An 18,243-nucleotide genomic window follows, 5' to 3' on the forward strand; every position below is an offset into this window, starting at 1 on the left:
TGGGTTAAAAGATAAAATACTTCTTTTGTGAACCAAGAAAATGTGACTGGAGACTAAATAGTTGATTCAGGGTTAAGACTGAGGAGAGAGGGCTGCTGAGTTTCCATTTGGGTTCTGTTCTCTTCTGCCTATGATTCTCACTCTTACATTTACAACTCACTTTGCTTCTTGGCAGCTCAGTTTTATCTTTTCAGAGTGTGAGGTGATAGTCCTCGTTTCCCCTCTATTTTACAATAATGCTCTGAGGATTAACATATCACATTTGGTGAAGGTATTCACGTGCTTTAGATGAAGGAAATTTTATAAGGTCAAAATATGATTGTCTACCTTTTCTTTCTTTTTCTTTCATTTTGCTACGGTTGCACAAGATGAGAGGGGAGGCAACTATACAGTAGAAGTATTATTCAACCACACGCTGGAAATCCCATGTTTTCAAGATATATCCTCAGTAGTTTCATCTGGGATTACTGTTACCTGGCTGATGGTAAGCATTACCCTTTTCAATGAAAAACTGACCTGAAATTTACACATTGATGGAGTTTCAAAAGAGTAATAAATAGTCATAAGAAATCAACAAGCCATTATTATGGGCCTTCTATGTGCCAGTCCTTGGGCTAGGTGTTGGAGATTGAATGACAAAAATCAAACAAATCTTTGACATGTTTTTTCAGGGAGACAATGTGTGTGTGTGTGTGTATGTGGAGAGAGAGAGAGACAGAGGCAGAGACACAGACACAGAAAGACAGAGATATATGTATATATATATACACATATGTGTGTGCATTTATGTATGTATACACATACCAAACACACACACACACACATATATAGGGTTGTGAAAATACACTAAAATAAATTCAATATAATTTTGATAGGTAATGGGAATAAAAGTGGAAGTACTCAAAAAATGACTCATGACTTATGCTTGAATTGAATCTTAGAGAAAATAGGGGTTCTAAGAAAATAAAGAAAGGAGGGAATGCATCCTAGATTTGGGGAGACAAGCAGTGCAAAGGCATGGAGATGAGAGTATGATATGTGAGGAAAAGCAAAAATGCCTACTTGTGATGGAGAAACATATATAAATCTAGTGATTGTTCTACTTATTCCAAATCTTGAACTGCTTCACTGTATGTTCATTTGTATTTTCTATATTATTGCTTTGTAGTGTTTGTGCCTAATGGGTATAGAGAAGAATGTTTCCCCAAATAAGGCTGCATTTTCATTTTGTTCATAACACTTCCCCATCCCCTTTACCCCATAGAGTGACCCTTTACTCTGCTATAAATAATAAGAGAGTAATAGTATTTTGAATAAGCAGGAATTCACTCACTGACTAGCTAACTCTTTTATCTAATACTGTAGGCCTTAGCTCAATATCCTGCTGAGACATCTGCTTAGATAAATGGAGGAAGTAAAGAGAGATCAAATGACTTTCTGAAGGTCACACAGTGAAAGGATGGGGGAAGCAAATTTCAGAGCTCTGTCTTACCTTGATTCTGTTACCAGACCAGAGAAGTCTGCCCCTGAACCAAAAATTTTTAAAAAGAGAAAAAAAAAAATGATACGGTAGCTTAGAGGAGTCTCTTGGAAGAAATTTTTGCTTTAAAAGATCCTTGCATTTGGTAATTAAATCCTTTGTATATTTCCTTATGCCAAAAAAAAAAAGTCTGCTCATATTTTTAAGCCCTTGTTTCTAATTGATAGGTGTGGGATTGAGAGAGTCAAATTGTAAAACAACTTACTCTCATTTTATCATAGAATAAAAGGTGGCTTTTCATTTTATAGTAGTTGATCTCCCTCAAAAGATTTGCGATCTCTAAAATATAACCTTGGGAGGCATTTTATTGCCTATTAAATTAATATTATTATGGGTACAATATTAGTGACTATTATCCAAGCATGTTGGCTAGATATTTTATGGAAGATTTGCAGGGTGTGGGGTGGGGAAACATAGACAAGAATTGCATAAAATGAGAAGGCAGTCTGCCCTGGTTGAAGGAATATATATAGTAAAGATGTCAGGAATCATTCATATTGCCCCCTGAAGACAACCCCACCCTGAGATCTACTCACTGACTGCTCATTCTCTAGTCTACTCCACCTCCACTCTGGCTGCTTTGCCCCCTACCCTCCAGTAACTTCCTTCCCTCCTTATCTTTTTCTTCCCCCTTCTGGCTCCCATCTACATATTGTATCTCCAGTTCTTAATGCAGTATTTGGTGCATAGTTGTTGTTTCTTGTTGTTCTTGTTTGTCCTTCGTTCTCAAAGAGGACCATGACATCAGGAGGTGATGTCATGACCTGCAGTGAATTGCATTTAAGTGAGGGAGGGCTGTGCAAAGTCACCAACCCCAATCTCTCCTCCAGAGCCATCTGGGTCCAGTGGCAAGATATACATCAAGACGATTGGATATGGCCCTGAATGTTTGAAGCAATCGAGGTTAAGTAACTTGCTCAGGGTCACACAGCTAGTAAGTGTCAAGTAAATGAAGCCAGATATGAACTCAGGTCCTCCTGAATCCAGGGACAATGCTCTATCTACTGTACCACCTAGTTGCCACTGTTGGTTGCATAATAAGTGCTTAATAAATGCTTTCTCTTTCTGTCTCGCTATCTCTGTCTCTGTGTCTCTGTGTTTCTCTGTGTTTCTCTCTGTGTGTCTCTATCTCTCTTATCTATGTTACTATAAAAATAAGAAAGACCTATCTATCCTTGGAATCAGGTAGATCTAGGTTTGAGATATATCTCTAACAAGTATTAGTGGTGTGCAAGTCACTTCTGAACCTCTCAGTGCTTCAGACAAGTCTCTCAAGATTATAAATTTAAAAAGAATTGCAGATCTGATTCTGGTGAAATGATTTTTTAATATAGGGATTTCCCTAAAGATATCACAGCTTTAGACCCTCCCTCACCCCTACTCATCATCATTCAACAAGCATGTATTAAGCACCTATTCTTTGCCAGGCACAGTGCTAGGAAGTAGGAATATAAACATTCAACAGGGTACCTGTCTTGGAGGATTCTATCAGAGGGTGTGTGGAGACTATTGCTCTTGTTGCTTACTAGTCATTCTTATAAAGCAATATTGGAACTAGCAGGAAATCAATCAAGTACTTATTAAGTACCTACTATATGCTGGGCATTGTGCACTTAGTAACTGAATTTTAGAAACACTGTATATTTCATTTTCTATGATCTTCCCCTCTTTTCTCATTAGCTAAGACAACTAAGAATTGGCTTATGCTGAAGAGTCAATTGACATTGGAAGGGAGAAGTATCATTAGATACTAAGGATACAAAGAGAAAAGTGAAACGTGTCCTGTCCTCAAGGAGCATATATTCTATCAGGGGAAATAATGTGTATATATATATATAAGCACATATGAGTAAATATAGTCATTTATAGTAAGGATGCACTAATAATTTTAGGGATCAGGACAAGCCTCATGTAGCACAGTGCTTGGTAAATATAGGTGATAAAAGTGTTTATTGATTTATTGATTGATTGATGTAGGAGGTGGTACTTGCGCTGAACTTTGAAGGAAGCTAGGAATTGGGAACAGAGTATCTTCCAGGTATGGGGAGCAAGATGGAGAAGGGATCAGCCTCTATAAAAGTATGGAGACGAGAGACCTATTGTCATCAATCAACCAAAAGGCATTTATTAATGAGCCATTTATGAGGAACCGCAAGAAGTCAGACTGAATCTGAGTGTGCATAAAGGGGAGAAATGGATAAGAAAACAGAAAAGTTTAGAGCTAGGTTGTAAAGGGCATTTAATGCCAGGGGAATTTGAATTGAAGCCTGAGGGAATGGGGAACAATGGGAACTTACCAAACAGAGTTGGAATTTGATCAGACATATATGTGCTTTAGAAATATCACTATGAACAGGAAAAGGACCTGTATCTACAAAAATATTTATAGCAGCTGTTTTAGTGGTGGTAAGGTATTGGAAACTGAGATGTCCATCAACTGTGGAATAGCTGAACAAGTTGTTGTATATGATTATGATGGGATATTATTGTGCTACAAAAAGTATCAATCTAACGCTGTACTATCCATACTTCTCTCCAGAGTCCTAGGCAGCCTGGCTAAGTGTGATGTTTGACTTGGCTCTAGCATCTCCTGTCAAATAGTTCAGTCCATCTTGATCAGTGTAATAATTCATGACTTGGAGGATGAGAACCATGGTTTTGCCTTTCTTGGTTGGGGATATATGCCTGCAACATAGTAAGATCTTAATGTTTGTTGGCTGACTGACTGCTTTCAGTTCCATACACCTTTTCTCAATCCTTGGTCCTGTTACCTGGAATACACAAATCTAGGCACCTGCTTAGGAAATGTGAAGGCAAGCTTTGCCCTCACAGCAAGGGTTATGTTTATATATTCCACAGCTGGTACTGTACCCTTTACCTGGCCAATACTAAATGTAAGTTTCCTAAATTAAATGGTAAATGAGCAAATATGGGAATTAAATAAATAATAGTTACATTATCATTCAGGCAGAGAGATCATTGATTTGGAGATAAATATGGAAGGTCTCAAAGTATAGTCTTGTTTAGATGGGCTAGAACTAAAAAGAAATTACTGTTAGTAGATGGGGAGAGAGGGTAGTGGTCTCATTTTATATACATGTACAGAGAATAAACAAGTATATTCCCCAAGTTTACTCAAAAAGTCATTGGCAAAGTCAATAGACAACAAAGGTCCCTAATGCTGTCCCCTACTGATTGTCATTTCCTACAGGATAACATCTTTAAATATTGCTTGAATTTACCCTCTACAGTAGATGAGGGACAAGCATTCATGAAAAGACAGGGAGAATGGATTTTATTTTTAGGTTCTCATATAGCCTTTTAGTTCTGGATTCTTCCTGCAGAGAAAGTGGGAGAGAAGAAAATGGAATACAGTTTGTGGATTTTCTTGTATTGCACCTTCCTTCTTGCTACCTGCTAGTCCTTTCATTGCCAGTGAAGTCTTCCATAAATCCATTAATCAACAAGAAATTATTAAGTACCTACTATGTGCTGGGCACCATGGTAAGCTCTAGTTATACAAATACAAGGGTGTGACGGCACCTTCCCTTGAGGATTCCATCAAAGGATTTGTGGAGATAACCAGTCTTGTCAATTGGAACTTCTTGTAAAAAGATGTCTGCAATTAGGAACAAACTAACCAGTCAACAAGCATTTACTAAGCACCTACTGTGCACTATGTACACCTACATTTACTATGTGATCATAGTAAATGAAATTTAGAAATGCTATTGTAACAATTGGAATGACGCCACATGCTGGAGACTTACTGTAGAAAAGCTCCACCATGAAGTGAAGGTCTTTAAGGGCAAGACCAGGAGGAGCCCCCCTCAATTCTATTATTTCGAATTTATTCTGTATATAGCTTGTGTGTGGATAGATTTTATATGTGGAGAAAGAGAGAGAGAGAGAGAGAGAGAGAGAGAGAGATTTATGTGTGTGTCTATATCCTACATGTACATATATATTTGTTGTTTACATGTTGTTCCTCCCATTAGAACGTGAGGTCCTTGAGAACAGGGACCATCTTGCTTGTGGGAGGAAGAAGGGGGGAGCCTGGCGCTCTGACTTGGGCTCTTTCCTGGGGACTCTGGCAGAGAGCGTAGCTAGAAATGCTCTCTCCCTTTAATAGATAGATGAATGTAGGCCTTTCTCTCTCTCTTTACCAAATTCTTATTCTCCTTAATAAATGCTTAAAAGCCTAACTCTTGCTAAAGCTTATAATTTATTGGCGACCACTCATTAGATATTTTAGACAGTTTAGCTAGAATTTTAGCCTTAACACTATACATTTACCTTTTTCCGGGGGGGGGGGGGCGGAGAGGAGGAGGCAATTGAGGTTAAGTCACTTGTCCAGGGTCACACAGCTAGTAAGTGTTAAGTGTCTGAGGTCAGATTTGAATTCAGGTCCTCCTGACTCCAGGGCCTGTGCTCTATCCACTGAGCCACCTAGCTTCCCCTACCTTTTAAATAATAAACATTTTTATTTATAGTTTTGAGTTTTAAATGTTATCCCTCCCTCCCCTCCCCCCTCCCTGAGATGGTAAGCAATGAGATACGGGTTATACATTTGCAAATATGTAAAACATTACCATATTAGTCAATTTGTACAAGAAAACTTGCTGGTATCCTCCTTGCATTCTCTGCAGTTCAGTGACATTGGCTTTCCTACTATTCTTTGCACAAGATACTTCCAACTCCAGGAATTTTCACTGACTTTTCCTCATTACTGGAATTCTTTTCCTCGTCATCACTGCCTCCTGGTTCCCTTGCTTCCTTCAAGTCCAAGATAAAACTGTATCTTCTATTGGAAGTCCTTCCTAAGCCCCCCTCAATTCTATTATTTTGAATTTATTCTGTATATAGCTTGTGTGTGGATAGATTTTATATATGGAGAGAGAGAGAGAGAGAGAGAGAGAGAGAGAGAGAGAGAGAGAGAGAGAGAGAGATTTGTGTGTGTGTCTATATCCTACATGTACATATATATTTGTTGTTTACATGTTGTTCCTCCCATTAGAACGTGAGGTCCTTGAGAACAGGGACCATCTTTATTTTTTTTAATTTAATTAATTAATTTGTTTGTTTAATTTATTCATTTTTCAGGGCAATGAAGGTTAAGTGACTTGCCCAGGGTCACACAGCTAGTAAGTGTCAAGTGTCTGGGGCCGGATTTGAACTCAGGTCCTCCTGAATCCAGGCCAGTGCTTTATCCACTGTACCACCTAGCTGCCCCCCACCCCCAGGGACCATCTTTTATCTATTTATGTTTCTCCTTTGCTTCGCACAACACCTGGCACAAAGTAGGTACTTATTAAATATTTAATGATTGACTGACCATATGCTTAAGTAACAAAAAGCTTAACAGAGATTCCTGCTGTTTTCAGGAAGAAGTTTCTCAGGATCTCCTCCTCAACCACTTGGGAAATTTTACCTCTTAACTTTGGGACTATTTGGGTCTAACTTTGACTGACAGATTAGATCCTTCCATTCTAGGGCACTGTAGGGGAAATAGAAAAAAAAAGCCAAGACTAAAGAGGGTCAGTGGAAGAAAGACTGTAGGGAGCTTGAATAGGCGAAGCCATGGAGAGAAGTTTCCATTAGTTAGTTATCACCAGATTATAGGACCGAGTCTGTGTGGGTGTATTGTACGCTGGATATATCTGGGCTAATCTTTTCCTTCTGATAGGCTTACAGATGAAGCCTGTGTGGATTTCACATCTTCTGCTTCAGATTCTTTCTCCCCCTTTTTTCCCTTGCACTCCAGAGAGGTGAGACTGTCTTTAAATCCTTATGCCTCTCTTTGAAAAGAGATACTTCCTCTGAGTCCTTAAAGTTTGTTTACTTTTCTGTTTAAATGTTTACTTTCTTCCGCCAAGCAGCAATTGTTCTAAGTGCTGCCAATCTATGTGTGTATTATTACTGCTCAAATGTAGCAACAATTAGGGAGCCCAGGTAGAGAGAGAGGGAGAGATGTAAAACAATAACATTTTGTCATATTGACATTTCTGGATGGGGGTTTAGAACAGAGAGAGTACTTATACTGCAGTTCCCCTAGGCAATGAGTCATGCAGTAGTGACTTCTGTGATTAGATAGTAATAGAGGCAGAGCCTCTGCTATCTTGCCTGGGATAAAAATGAAAGTCACTTCTTGAGGAGAGAAGCTGAGGGAATGGCTTAGGAAAGTTATTATAAAAGGAGGAGTAGCAAAGACCACAAAAAGGTAGGGAGAAATATGTAAAAGTGATTGACAGCTCTGCCTGCCCGCTAACTAACATAACCATAATACCAACACCATTGATGAACTTAGATGATCTCCCTTGATATGATGAAGACTCATAAATGTCAAAGATTGTATTTGTACCCCTGCAGTTTAGCATGGTTCCTGACAAATATCAGATTCAATCAAAGCTCGTTGATTGATTGACTTGGTAACTGAAAAGCAAATCTAATGTTATTCTCAACAGGAGGAAAATGGGATCCAAGAAACTCTTACCATCCCAAACAACACCTTTTTGAAGAACAGAATCACCCTACTTAAAGACCATGGACTTTATCTGTCACCAGTTGAAATATTTGATGATGACAGAAAGTTTTCCTGCGATGTTACAATCCAATCTGGCAAAATCCTGAAGAATGTCACCAGAATTAAAGTTTTTGGTAAGAACTTTCTGATTTTCCTTTCAATCTCAATGATGTTTTCAGGTGGATATTGTATGTTTAACTTTGCCTTATACTGTAGAGGGCAAGATTTGGTGTTGAGTAGTGCAGTCAAAAACTTTTGTTTCTCATATTTTCTTTTTTTGGATCACAAAGTTCACAACACTCAGTCAACAAAACAGAATAAAATTAAAGTTGTCGTGTTGACTTCTTAGCCAGCTGGTAACCAATGGCTCATTTGTAACTCCACTTTTTTCCAATAGTACTGGGAATTACTTTTATTGTAATTGCTAAAAACCTAACCTATGGCATTTCTTTCTAGAGCTCCAAGTCATAGCAGTAGAAAGAGGCCAGGCACTAGACTCTTGGATGTTCTGTAGACAAGATACTCCATCTTTTGGTTCCAGGCATTTTCTCTGACTGTCTTCCATGCCTGGAATACTCTTCCTCCTCTGCTTCAACTGCCAACCTCCTTGGCTTCCATTTAAGTCCTAACTAAAATCCCACCTTCTACAGGAAGCCCTTCCTCTTTCTAATTCTAGTAATGTCCCTCTGTTAAATATTTCCTATTTATCCTGTATAGAGCTTGCTTCGTATATATTTGCTTGCATGTTGTCTCCCACATTAAATTATAAGTTTCTTGAGAGTTTTCTTGGTGAAGATACTAGAGTGGTTTGTCATTTTCTTCTTTAGATCATTTTACAGATGAGGAAACTGAGGCAAACAGGGTTAAATGACTTTCTTGGGTTCACACAGCTAGAATATGGGGTTACTTTTGAACTCAGGGATTCCTGACTCCAGGCCCAGCACTCTATCCACTGAGACACCTTAGCTTCCTTCTAGCACATAGTAGGTGTTTAATAAATGTTTATTGATTGGTTGACTGATTGATCTGTTTGATCTAGTTTCATTTTTTGTCTCTATCATTTATTAACCCTAAGACCTTGGGAAAATTATTTCACCTCAGCTCCCTTCTCTGTAAAGTGAGGCATTTAGACTAACTGAATTCTAAGCTTCATCCAGTTCTTAATTTTTATTCTAATTATTCACTAAAGATTAGGGGGACCCAGGGCCAGTCAAATTCTCTCCAGTTGTACTGAAGTAGAGGAGACCTTGATTCCTTGTACAGTGATTTAATACATTAAAATAAATTTGAAAACATACAATTTCTAAAGTTTATTCAACCCTTACCTTGTCTCTTACTAGGGTTTGGCTGATTTCAACACTGCCAGATTCCTGAGATTGTGGTCCCCAGCTTATAAGTGAAAGACAGAGGTCCATCAATCTCCTTCCATTACTTTCTTTGACATCACTCTACCCTTTGTTTCTTGATTCAAGAGTCTAGTTTCCTAGACATTGGAAAGGAGTTAGCTGTCTATCACAGGTTCAGCCCTTGAGCTCAAAATGAAGTCAGCCTTAGTCCAGGGACAGTCAGCCTCATTGATAAACATGATTCCTTTTACTTTTATACAATGGCCCCATTCTGCAGTCCTTTGGTCCTTCTGCCAGCATTCCTTTGCTAATAGGTTATGTTCAAGGAAAGGCCCTTCTCCCATATCTCTTTGTTTTTGTTTTTGTTTCTACAGGGCAATGAGGGTTAAGTGACTTGCCCAGGGTCACACAGCTAGTTAAGTGTCAAGTGTCTCAGGCTAGATTTGAACTCAGGTTCTCCTGAATCCAAGGCCAGTGCTTTATCCACTGCACCACCTAGCTGCCCCTCCCATATCTCTTTGAACTATATACTAATATTAATTTCCATATCACCTTCACTCATTTAAGTTAATCCTTAGTGAAGTAAAATACTAAAATTCAACCCATGTTTTTATGGCACCAGACAGTCAAGCCATAGCTTACAACAACAGTCCTATTTTTTAAAAATGCCCTGACTCTCACAACTGAAAGAATTCTATTATCTCTTATCTTGTCCTGGACCATATCTGATTCATTAGATCCTTAGAAGTGTGATGTCTTACCAGGCCTGTCTCCTCAAGGGTTTTTGGATTTAGTCTGGGACAAACTTGAGGGTTACCATATAGATAAACCAGAGTTCTTAACCCGGGGTCTATGAACTTTTGATACATAAAGATATAGATATAGATAGGAATATAAATATAGATGTATTATCTAGATATAAAGATTTTTAGAGATCTGTATTCCAAATATGTATTTTGATATTTGTATATCAATATACAGTTATCCCTGGATTCAAGGAGGACCTGAGTTCAAATCTGGCCTCAGACACTTGACACTTACTAGCTGTGTGGCCCTGGGCAAGTCACTTAACCCTCATTGCTCTGCAAAAAAAAGAAAAAAGAAAAAATATACAGTTATCCCTTCCACATCTCAACTTTCCCCATCACAGTTTCAATATATCACAGGTCAGCAATCTCTCATGTGACATCTCACAGTGATTTTTTGCATCTTGAGTTTCTCATATCTTATGTCATTTAAATTACAAAAGGAGGGCCAAAAAATATTATGCAGATTTTGCCACTTGCTGGGGCTCCACACCCTTAACCTCCATGACGTAGAAAGGATAACTGTAATTAGCTTCCTTTTGAATCCTATGTTATTTTATACATTCAAGGACCCAAGAAGAAAACCCTAGGCTTCACTAGATGGTCAAAGGGATCCATGACACACAAAAATAGTTAAGAACTTTTCCTCTAATGTGAGCTGTCCCCCTCAGTACTTCCAAGTTACACTGGAGTTAGACTCCTGGATAAAGTCGAAAATCAAGGCAGCCCCCACCCCAGACTCCTAAAGGGCAGAAGGACTCAAACCAACCCAATCCCTCTAGTTTGGTGAAGGCTGATCTGAACCAGAGCTAGGCTCCTAATTCTCATCATTAACTACAAGAGTTAGGATTGGGGTCCTCACCTAATAAAAGCAGATAACTATCTGCTTGTAGAGAGCTTAGATGAAATCTTTCTTTTAATTCAGGGACATCTGCTTCTCTGCAAAATTTATCCTATACTACTCCATTCAATTAGCTTAATTTTAGTACTTTGTGTTCTGTGGTCTTTTAGTATGGTTTCCATTGTTTTTGAAGGTGTTTTGAGGTTTGGGTTTTTTGTTGTTTGTTTTTGTTGTTAATATTGTTGGTTTTGCCAATTGTGGTTATGGTTATATATTCAGACTCTCACTGAAGTCTCCTTGGTTCATATTTTCAAGATGTTTGGTTGGGACCAGGAGTGCATGCAAAGAGCAAAGAATATGCATTCATAAAGGCATGTATACATACATACATTTAGAAGGGTTATGAGAAGGGAATAGGAATTTATATAGCACCTACCGTATGCCAGGCATCGTTCCAAGTACTTTTACAAATATTATCTCATTTGAGTCTCACAACAATTCTGGGAGGCATGATTATTTTGTCCATGAATATCTTTAAACTAGAACCCCAGCTCTCTAGTGTGGAGACCTCGGGAAGTCTCTTTCCTGCCCACCAACATTACAGCTTAGGATTCCCCTTCCCTCCTTCTTATTCTTCTTTCTTGCTTCTGTTTTCAAAGATCCTACTGTCTGCCTTGTGACTTTTAGCTGAGAACAAAATATTTGAAACTGAAATAATTTAGAAAGAAATTTATTAAGTCATTCAGCAGAGGGGAGACCTGAAAAAGAGTGGCTTACTGGCCCCCATGGTCTATAGGTTACATTACATAATAATTCAAAGAAAGGAACAAGGAAAGTATAACTGTTTGGCCAATTTGAAGGCAGTTTCCAGATAAAACACATGGGTTACTTGAGATGTATAATGGGAGAAAACTCCTTACATTCCTTGGTTCTGACTAGATTCCTGATCAGCATAAGCTAGGTCCTAAGTTAAGTGTTAAACAAACCTGATCTCTAAGTAACAGGTCTGGTTTCTCAGCCATACATAGCTAGGTTCAAACAATGCCATAAAGTTTTCCCACAATACCTCCCAGGACTTTCACCAAAACTCATTTTCTTTCCCCAAATGGTAGATGCCAGCTTCAGCTCCTCAGCCCTGAAAACTCTCAGTCGTCTTTCCCCAACTCTTTGACCCCCTGGGGTCCTTCTCTATCCTCCCTTCCATTCCATTACTTATCCCCCACTGCACCCCAATCCCAAAGCCTCTATACCAAGTCCTCACCCCAGATAGAGCCTGGGATGGAAGGACAGGAATGTGGTATAAGAATAAAGAGTAAGAATATCAACTGGGTGCTGAAATTTTCTAGAAAGGTGAAGATGGATCAGGGGGTGGAGAGAGGAAATACACAATATACAACAAGGTATTATGAGAGTAATTGCCAGAAAATCCCTAAGCAGAGGGAAGTTATCAATTCAATAATCTTCCTCATGTGGAATGGAAGGTGTAGGAGCTTAGAATTAGATGTCTTTACAATTGTGGCAAACCACATTTCCTTTTGTAACAAGAACTTTTGGTTTTTTATTTGTTTTGGTTTGCTTTGGGGTTTTTTAAAATTTATCTATTTATTTTAGTTTTCAACATTTGTTTATATAAGATTTCCAATTTCAAATTTTTCTCCCTCCCTCCCCTCCCTCCCCACCTCCCCTAGACAGCAGGTAATCTGATATATATATATATATATATATATATATATATATATATGTGTGTGTGTGTGTGTGTGTGTGTGTGTGTGTGTGTGTGTATGTATGTATATGTATATGTGTATTTATGTATATATTTACACATATATATAATAACATTAAACATATTTCTGCATTAGTCATGTTATATGAGAAGAATCAGAGCAAAAAGGAAAAACCTCAAAAAAGAAAAACAGCACCAAAAACAAAAGAAATAGTATGGTCCAATCAGCATCCATATTCCACAGTTCCTTTCTTTTCTGGATTTTCCTTTTCCATCATGGAACTTCCATCTTTGGAACTTTCTTGTACCGTTGGATTGGTGAGAAGAATCTAGTCTATCACAGTTGATCAACACATAATGTTGATGATACTGTGTACAATGTTCTCCTGGTTCTGCTCATCTCACTCATCATCAGTTCATGCAAGTCCTTCCAGGTTTCTCTGAACTCCTCCTGTAACAGGAACTTTTGTAAAGGAGTATTTACTTCTAAAAATATAATCACAAATATATATATATATATATGTATATGTATATGTATATATATATATATTCTCACAATGCAAAGGAAACATGATCCCACTTATCCCTTGCACCTTTTCAGTCTCTAGGAAGGGGAATGGGATTCGGTTCATAACTGAGCATGGTTCCCACAGAGCACAGTCCCAGTTCGAAGTTCAAAACCTCCCTTGGACTAGAATCCCAGGCATTCTGGCTTCTTAGGGCTTCCAAGATGGACCAGTTGGACCATCCCACCTGTCATCCTGGCTCCAAAGTTGCCATGGTTCTCACCTCTTAGAACAATCAACTCTGGCACCTGAACCTGAGGGCAAACATCATGGAAGAGAACCACATACTCCAGGCCCATTAGTCAGAGGTTTCTCTTTTAAAAGTTGTGGTATGTGATTGTGAGGGAATACTATTGTTCTATGAGAAATGATGAGTTCAATGATCTTAGAAAAACATGGAAAGATTGGCATGAAATAATGCAGCGTGAAATAAGCAGAACCAGGAGAACACTGTATACAGTAACAGCAATATTGTTTTAAGAATGCCATTGAGTAGGAGCAGCTAGGTGGCACAGTGGATAGAGTACCAGCCCTGAATTCTGGAGGACCTGTGTTAAATTCGGCCTCAGACACTGGACACTTACTAGCTATGTGACCCTGGGCAAGTCACTTAACCCTCATTGCTCCTCAAAAAAAAAAAAGAATGCCTTTGAGTGAATAAGTCATTTTGACTATTATAAATAGCCAAATAACTATAAAAAACATATTAAGGAAGATACTATTCACATTCAGAGAAAGAACTGATAAAGAATAAAGAACTGATATAGAATAATTTTACATAGATACACATATACATATTGGTATCAAATGGTAGCCATCTCAAGGTGAAAGGGGAGGGAAGAAAAAAATGAAAAACAGAGGAAAAAAAGATATTTACATGATCTTTATTACATATTTAATAGGAATACTAAGTTGTACCTAAGAGGTGTGCAGTTTCATGTGCAATCATCTTTTTTATTATACTGTGTTATGGAAATCCTTCCTCTCTCACTAGTTCAGTTCATGGAGTCCGTGCTGGATGCAGCAGATAGGACATTGGCCCCTCCCCCCAAAAAAGCAACCAAAAGATGGCAGAAAAGAGAGTGAATGGCTCAGTCTTGCCACTTTTAGAGACAGAAGCAGTGGGTTCCATGTTAAGAAACTGAGCATGCTCAAAAGACCCCTCAGAACTATCACCAGATTAGAACTGGACAGGGCCAGAGAAGCCTGAGTTAATCCCACTAATATGAAATCTCCCACCATGGCTTCAGACTGAAACCCTCTCTCCACACACTAGTAAACTCTCTTTTTGAATTCCTGTGGTTGAAATAATTCATTCCTTGGCAGTGAACTCTGTGGAGATGAGCCCCTCCAAATTTAGCAAGGCTAGAACACTCAGGACTGGCATCGGATTGATCACCATACTCCAAGCCTTTCCAGCCCTGGAAAGTTTTCCAGGGTTTGCTGTCCACTGGCATAGTCTTCAAGAACTTGAAGATAATCATTGCACCATGAAAAGGCAGTGGAGGAAGACTTTAGTAGAGGTCAGAAAACTTAAGTTATAGATTTCCCAGAACAAGAAAAGAACACACACTTTTAATGAGATTTTATAAAATAAATATCTCTTGTCAAACTATGTTTCCTAATTTGGGTTTAGACATGGTGGTCACTCTCTCTGTGGGAGAGAGCAGCAGGTTAGGGCATAAGTTTATGCTAAAATAAATAAGATAGAAGCCAGAAGTTATGGATAAGTGTAGGATAAAAGGGAGTTCACCTTCAAGGGAATGACATTTTCACTGACCACATCAGAAAGAGACAGTAGTGAAGTAGTGAGCTGGTAAGGAACAGTTGTATAGGAGGGGGGGGGAAAGAGGGAGGAAGGGGAGGGGAGGGGATGCCTGGGATGCATTTGGATTGAATGGGATGAGAAATCTAGTGGAGGCAGCAATTAAATTAGATTAAAACAGCATTTATGAAGTTCATGGGCTGGGTAATTGGAATACAACACTGAAAAATCATATAACTCAACTCTCAGAGAATTTATATTTCATTTATTTTTACTCAATTAGGCATTATCACTATCAGGAAAAGGTAGATGAATGAGGCACATAAAGATAGAAAATATAATGTGTCTAGAAGCCAAAGTCAGTACATGTGAATGGCAAGGAAAAGATCATGAGAGAGGGGAAAAATAAAAATACCATGTCTTCTGGGAAAAAGGAAATTAAGGGGGGCAGCTAGTTGGTGCAGTGGATAGAGCACCAGCCCTGGTGTCAGGAGTACCTGAATTCAAATCCGGCCTCAGACACTTAACACTTACTAGCTGTGTGACCCTGGGCAAGTCACTTAACCCCAATTGCCTCACTAAAAAAAAAAAAAAAGGAAATTAAGGAAGCCTGAACTAGGGGCATGAAGAAAAGACACATTAGGAGATGGGACAGAACGTAAAGAGGTAGAGGACATAGGCCATAGAAGATATTCATTCATTCATTCTCTCTCTCTCTGTCTCTCTCCCTGTCTCTCTCTGTCTTTCTCTCTCTCTGTCTTTCTCTCTCTCTGTCTCTCTCTCTCTTTCTCTCTCTTTCCCCTCTCTGTCTCTTTCTGTCTCTCTGTCTCTGTCTGTCTGTCTGTCTAACACACACACACACACACACACACACACACACACACACACACACACGAGAACTAGCCCTAACAGGTTGTATGACATGATCTTCAGTATAACTAACCATGTTTGTTTTTTCCTTTCAAGCTAAACCAGAAATCTCTATGAACATGCAGAACAGGTCCATTGATATCTTGGGAGAGGTAAGTAACACAAATGCTTTTAGAAAACCTTAACCACTACCATGGACCAAGATTTATGTTCATCAAGAGCATTTTCACCAAAGGATTTAAGTATTCAACACTATTAATTTTTGGGAAAAGCCCAAAGAGAGTGACTGTGCTGTCACCATAAGAGATGAGTCAGACCCCCTGCTACGGGATGTTATTTTCAAAGGACCTATGAACTCTGTCCCCCCAGCCTCCAACTTCTTTCAGAAAGATAGCTACTGTCTTTACATTTTTTTGTTTTTGGTGGTGAAGTAGGTATACAGATGGACCTCCCTCAGCCTCAGTTTCCTTTTTTGGAAATGGGGCTGATAATAGCATCTATCTGTCAGAGTTGCTGTGAGGATAAAATAAAATAAGATTTGTAAAATGCTTTGCAGGGTGTCCCAAAAGTCTTAGTTTTAACCTTTAGCAGTTGTTATTTTGGCAGAAGACAGTAGAAACCCAGTTGTAAGAATGAACCCAGATTTTATTCACACAAACTTTATTTTCTGCTTCTTCCTGTTGTATTAATTTGAATTGATAAGAGGTAACTGGATGCCAGAACTTGTATTCTTCTGTAGTTATCCAGTTATAAATTCTAGGTTCTGGAGTGCCTCATTATTTGATTTGAAGGAGCTGGGTGGCCCAGTGAATTGAGTTCTTGGATGGGAATCAGTACAACATAAGTTCAAATCTGACCTCAAACACTTACTAGCTGTGTGGCCCTTGACAAGTCACTTAACTTCTGTCAGCCTCAATTTACTCAACTGTAAATTGGGGTGATAATAATAGTGCCTAGCTCATGGGATCGTTGTGAGGGTCAAAAGGGATATTTGTATGGCACTTTGCACAGTACCTGGCACATAACACATACTTAATAACTGTTTTTTCCCCGCTTCTTCTTGCCTTCCTTCCTTCCCTCCTTCTTTCCCAAGAGTTACAGAGAGAAGCAGAGGAAATGGGAGCAGCTAGGTGGCACAGTGGATAAATCACTGGCCCTAGATTCAAGAGGACCTGAGTTCAAATCCAGCCTCAGACACTTGACACTTACTAGGTGTGTGACCCTGGGCAAGTCACTTAACCCTCATTTCCTGGCCCAGGATGAGAGAGAGAGAGAGAGAGAGAGAGAGAGAGAGAGAGAGAGAGAGAGAGAGAGAAGCAGAGGAAAAGAGTGGGTGGGGTAATGAGTATGATGGAGGGAAAAAAGGAGACTAAGAGGAACCAACAATAAGAGCTGCTTTGCTATTGATCTCTATGGCTCCTTGATAGTGCACTCATGCATTCAGTTCTTTCTGAAGGTCCTTAAACTCTAGCTTACCACTGCCTCCTTTTCTATTGTTTTTATAATTTGAGGACAGAACATGGCAGTTTCTCTCCAATGACTTTATAAAGATCCACTCTCATTTGTTCTCATGGTAACCCTGTGAGAAAGAACATAGATCTTACTCTATCCATCTAACAGAGGAAGAAGCTCAGACAAGGAGAAGATAAGTGACCTACTCAGACTTGGCTAGTCCTGGCTGTAGCCAAGAATTTCTAGGTTCTGCGGCATAAAATGATGGTTTGTTTTTTGTGGAGTAGCCATGGGAGAGTATGGATGAATGTGTAAAATTGCGTCCGTTTTGTTGATTTTTCTATCAACAAAATAGCCCTGGTAATGGTTAAGATGCAAATACAAGTTAGGAAACTACACATTTTCTTCATTCAAATAAGTTAGTTGAAAAGTCAGATCAGTTATTTTAGTGACTCGCTTTGGGTCAGTACTTTTTGTCTCATGTGGAGCTTTTTTTTGAGGGGGGGGCAGTGCTTCCTGGTGGCAGTGTGTAAGGCTAAATGAATGTGATGCTCATGTAGCTGGAGAGGACACCAAGGAAACCATATAACCACTCAAAAATTGAGTGGAATCAGGATGTAAACTAAAGACTTTGGTTAAAAATTCCATTCGTCTACCAATGCCTATAAGGATACTAACTGAAATAGCAGCTAGATCCTTCCAGTTACAATAAAACTCAGCTATAAATTATATACTCCCCCTAATCTCACAAATCCAGTTGCTTGCTCCCTTTTGCATATTTTTGTTTTGTTTTGTTTTGGCAGGGCAGTGG

The 18,243-nt window shown here is 38.9% G+C and overlaps 1 protein-coding gene across 1 annotated transcript in view; it reads left to right on the top strand.

Moving 5' to 3' along the window:
• Positions 1-18,243, top strand: part of CD96 (CD96 molecule) — a 130,738-nt gene that overhangs the window by 14,688 nt on the left and 97,807 nt on the right. The window contains exons 3-5 of the mRNA XM_043997676.1: positions 369-484; positions 8,005-8,197; positions 16,077-16,132. Of these exons, the coding sequence (XP_043853611.1) occupies positions 369-484; positions 8,005-8,197; positions 16,077-16,132 (365 nt within the window). The remainder of the gene's footprint in view (positions 1-368; positions 485-8,004; positions 8,198-16,076; positions 16,133-18,243) is intronic.

Source organism: Dromiciops gliroides, chromosome 3 (genome assembly GCF_019393635.1).
Source record: "Dromiciops gliroides isolate mDroGli1 chromosome 3, mDroGli1.pri, whole genome shotgun sequence".
Taxonomy (NCBI): Eukaryota; Metazoa; Chordata; class Mammalia; order Microbiotheria; family Microbiotheriidae; genus Dromiciops; species Dromiciops gliroides.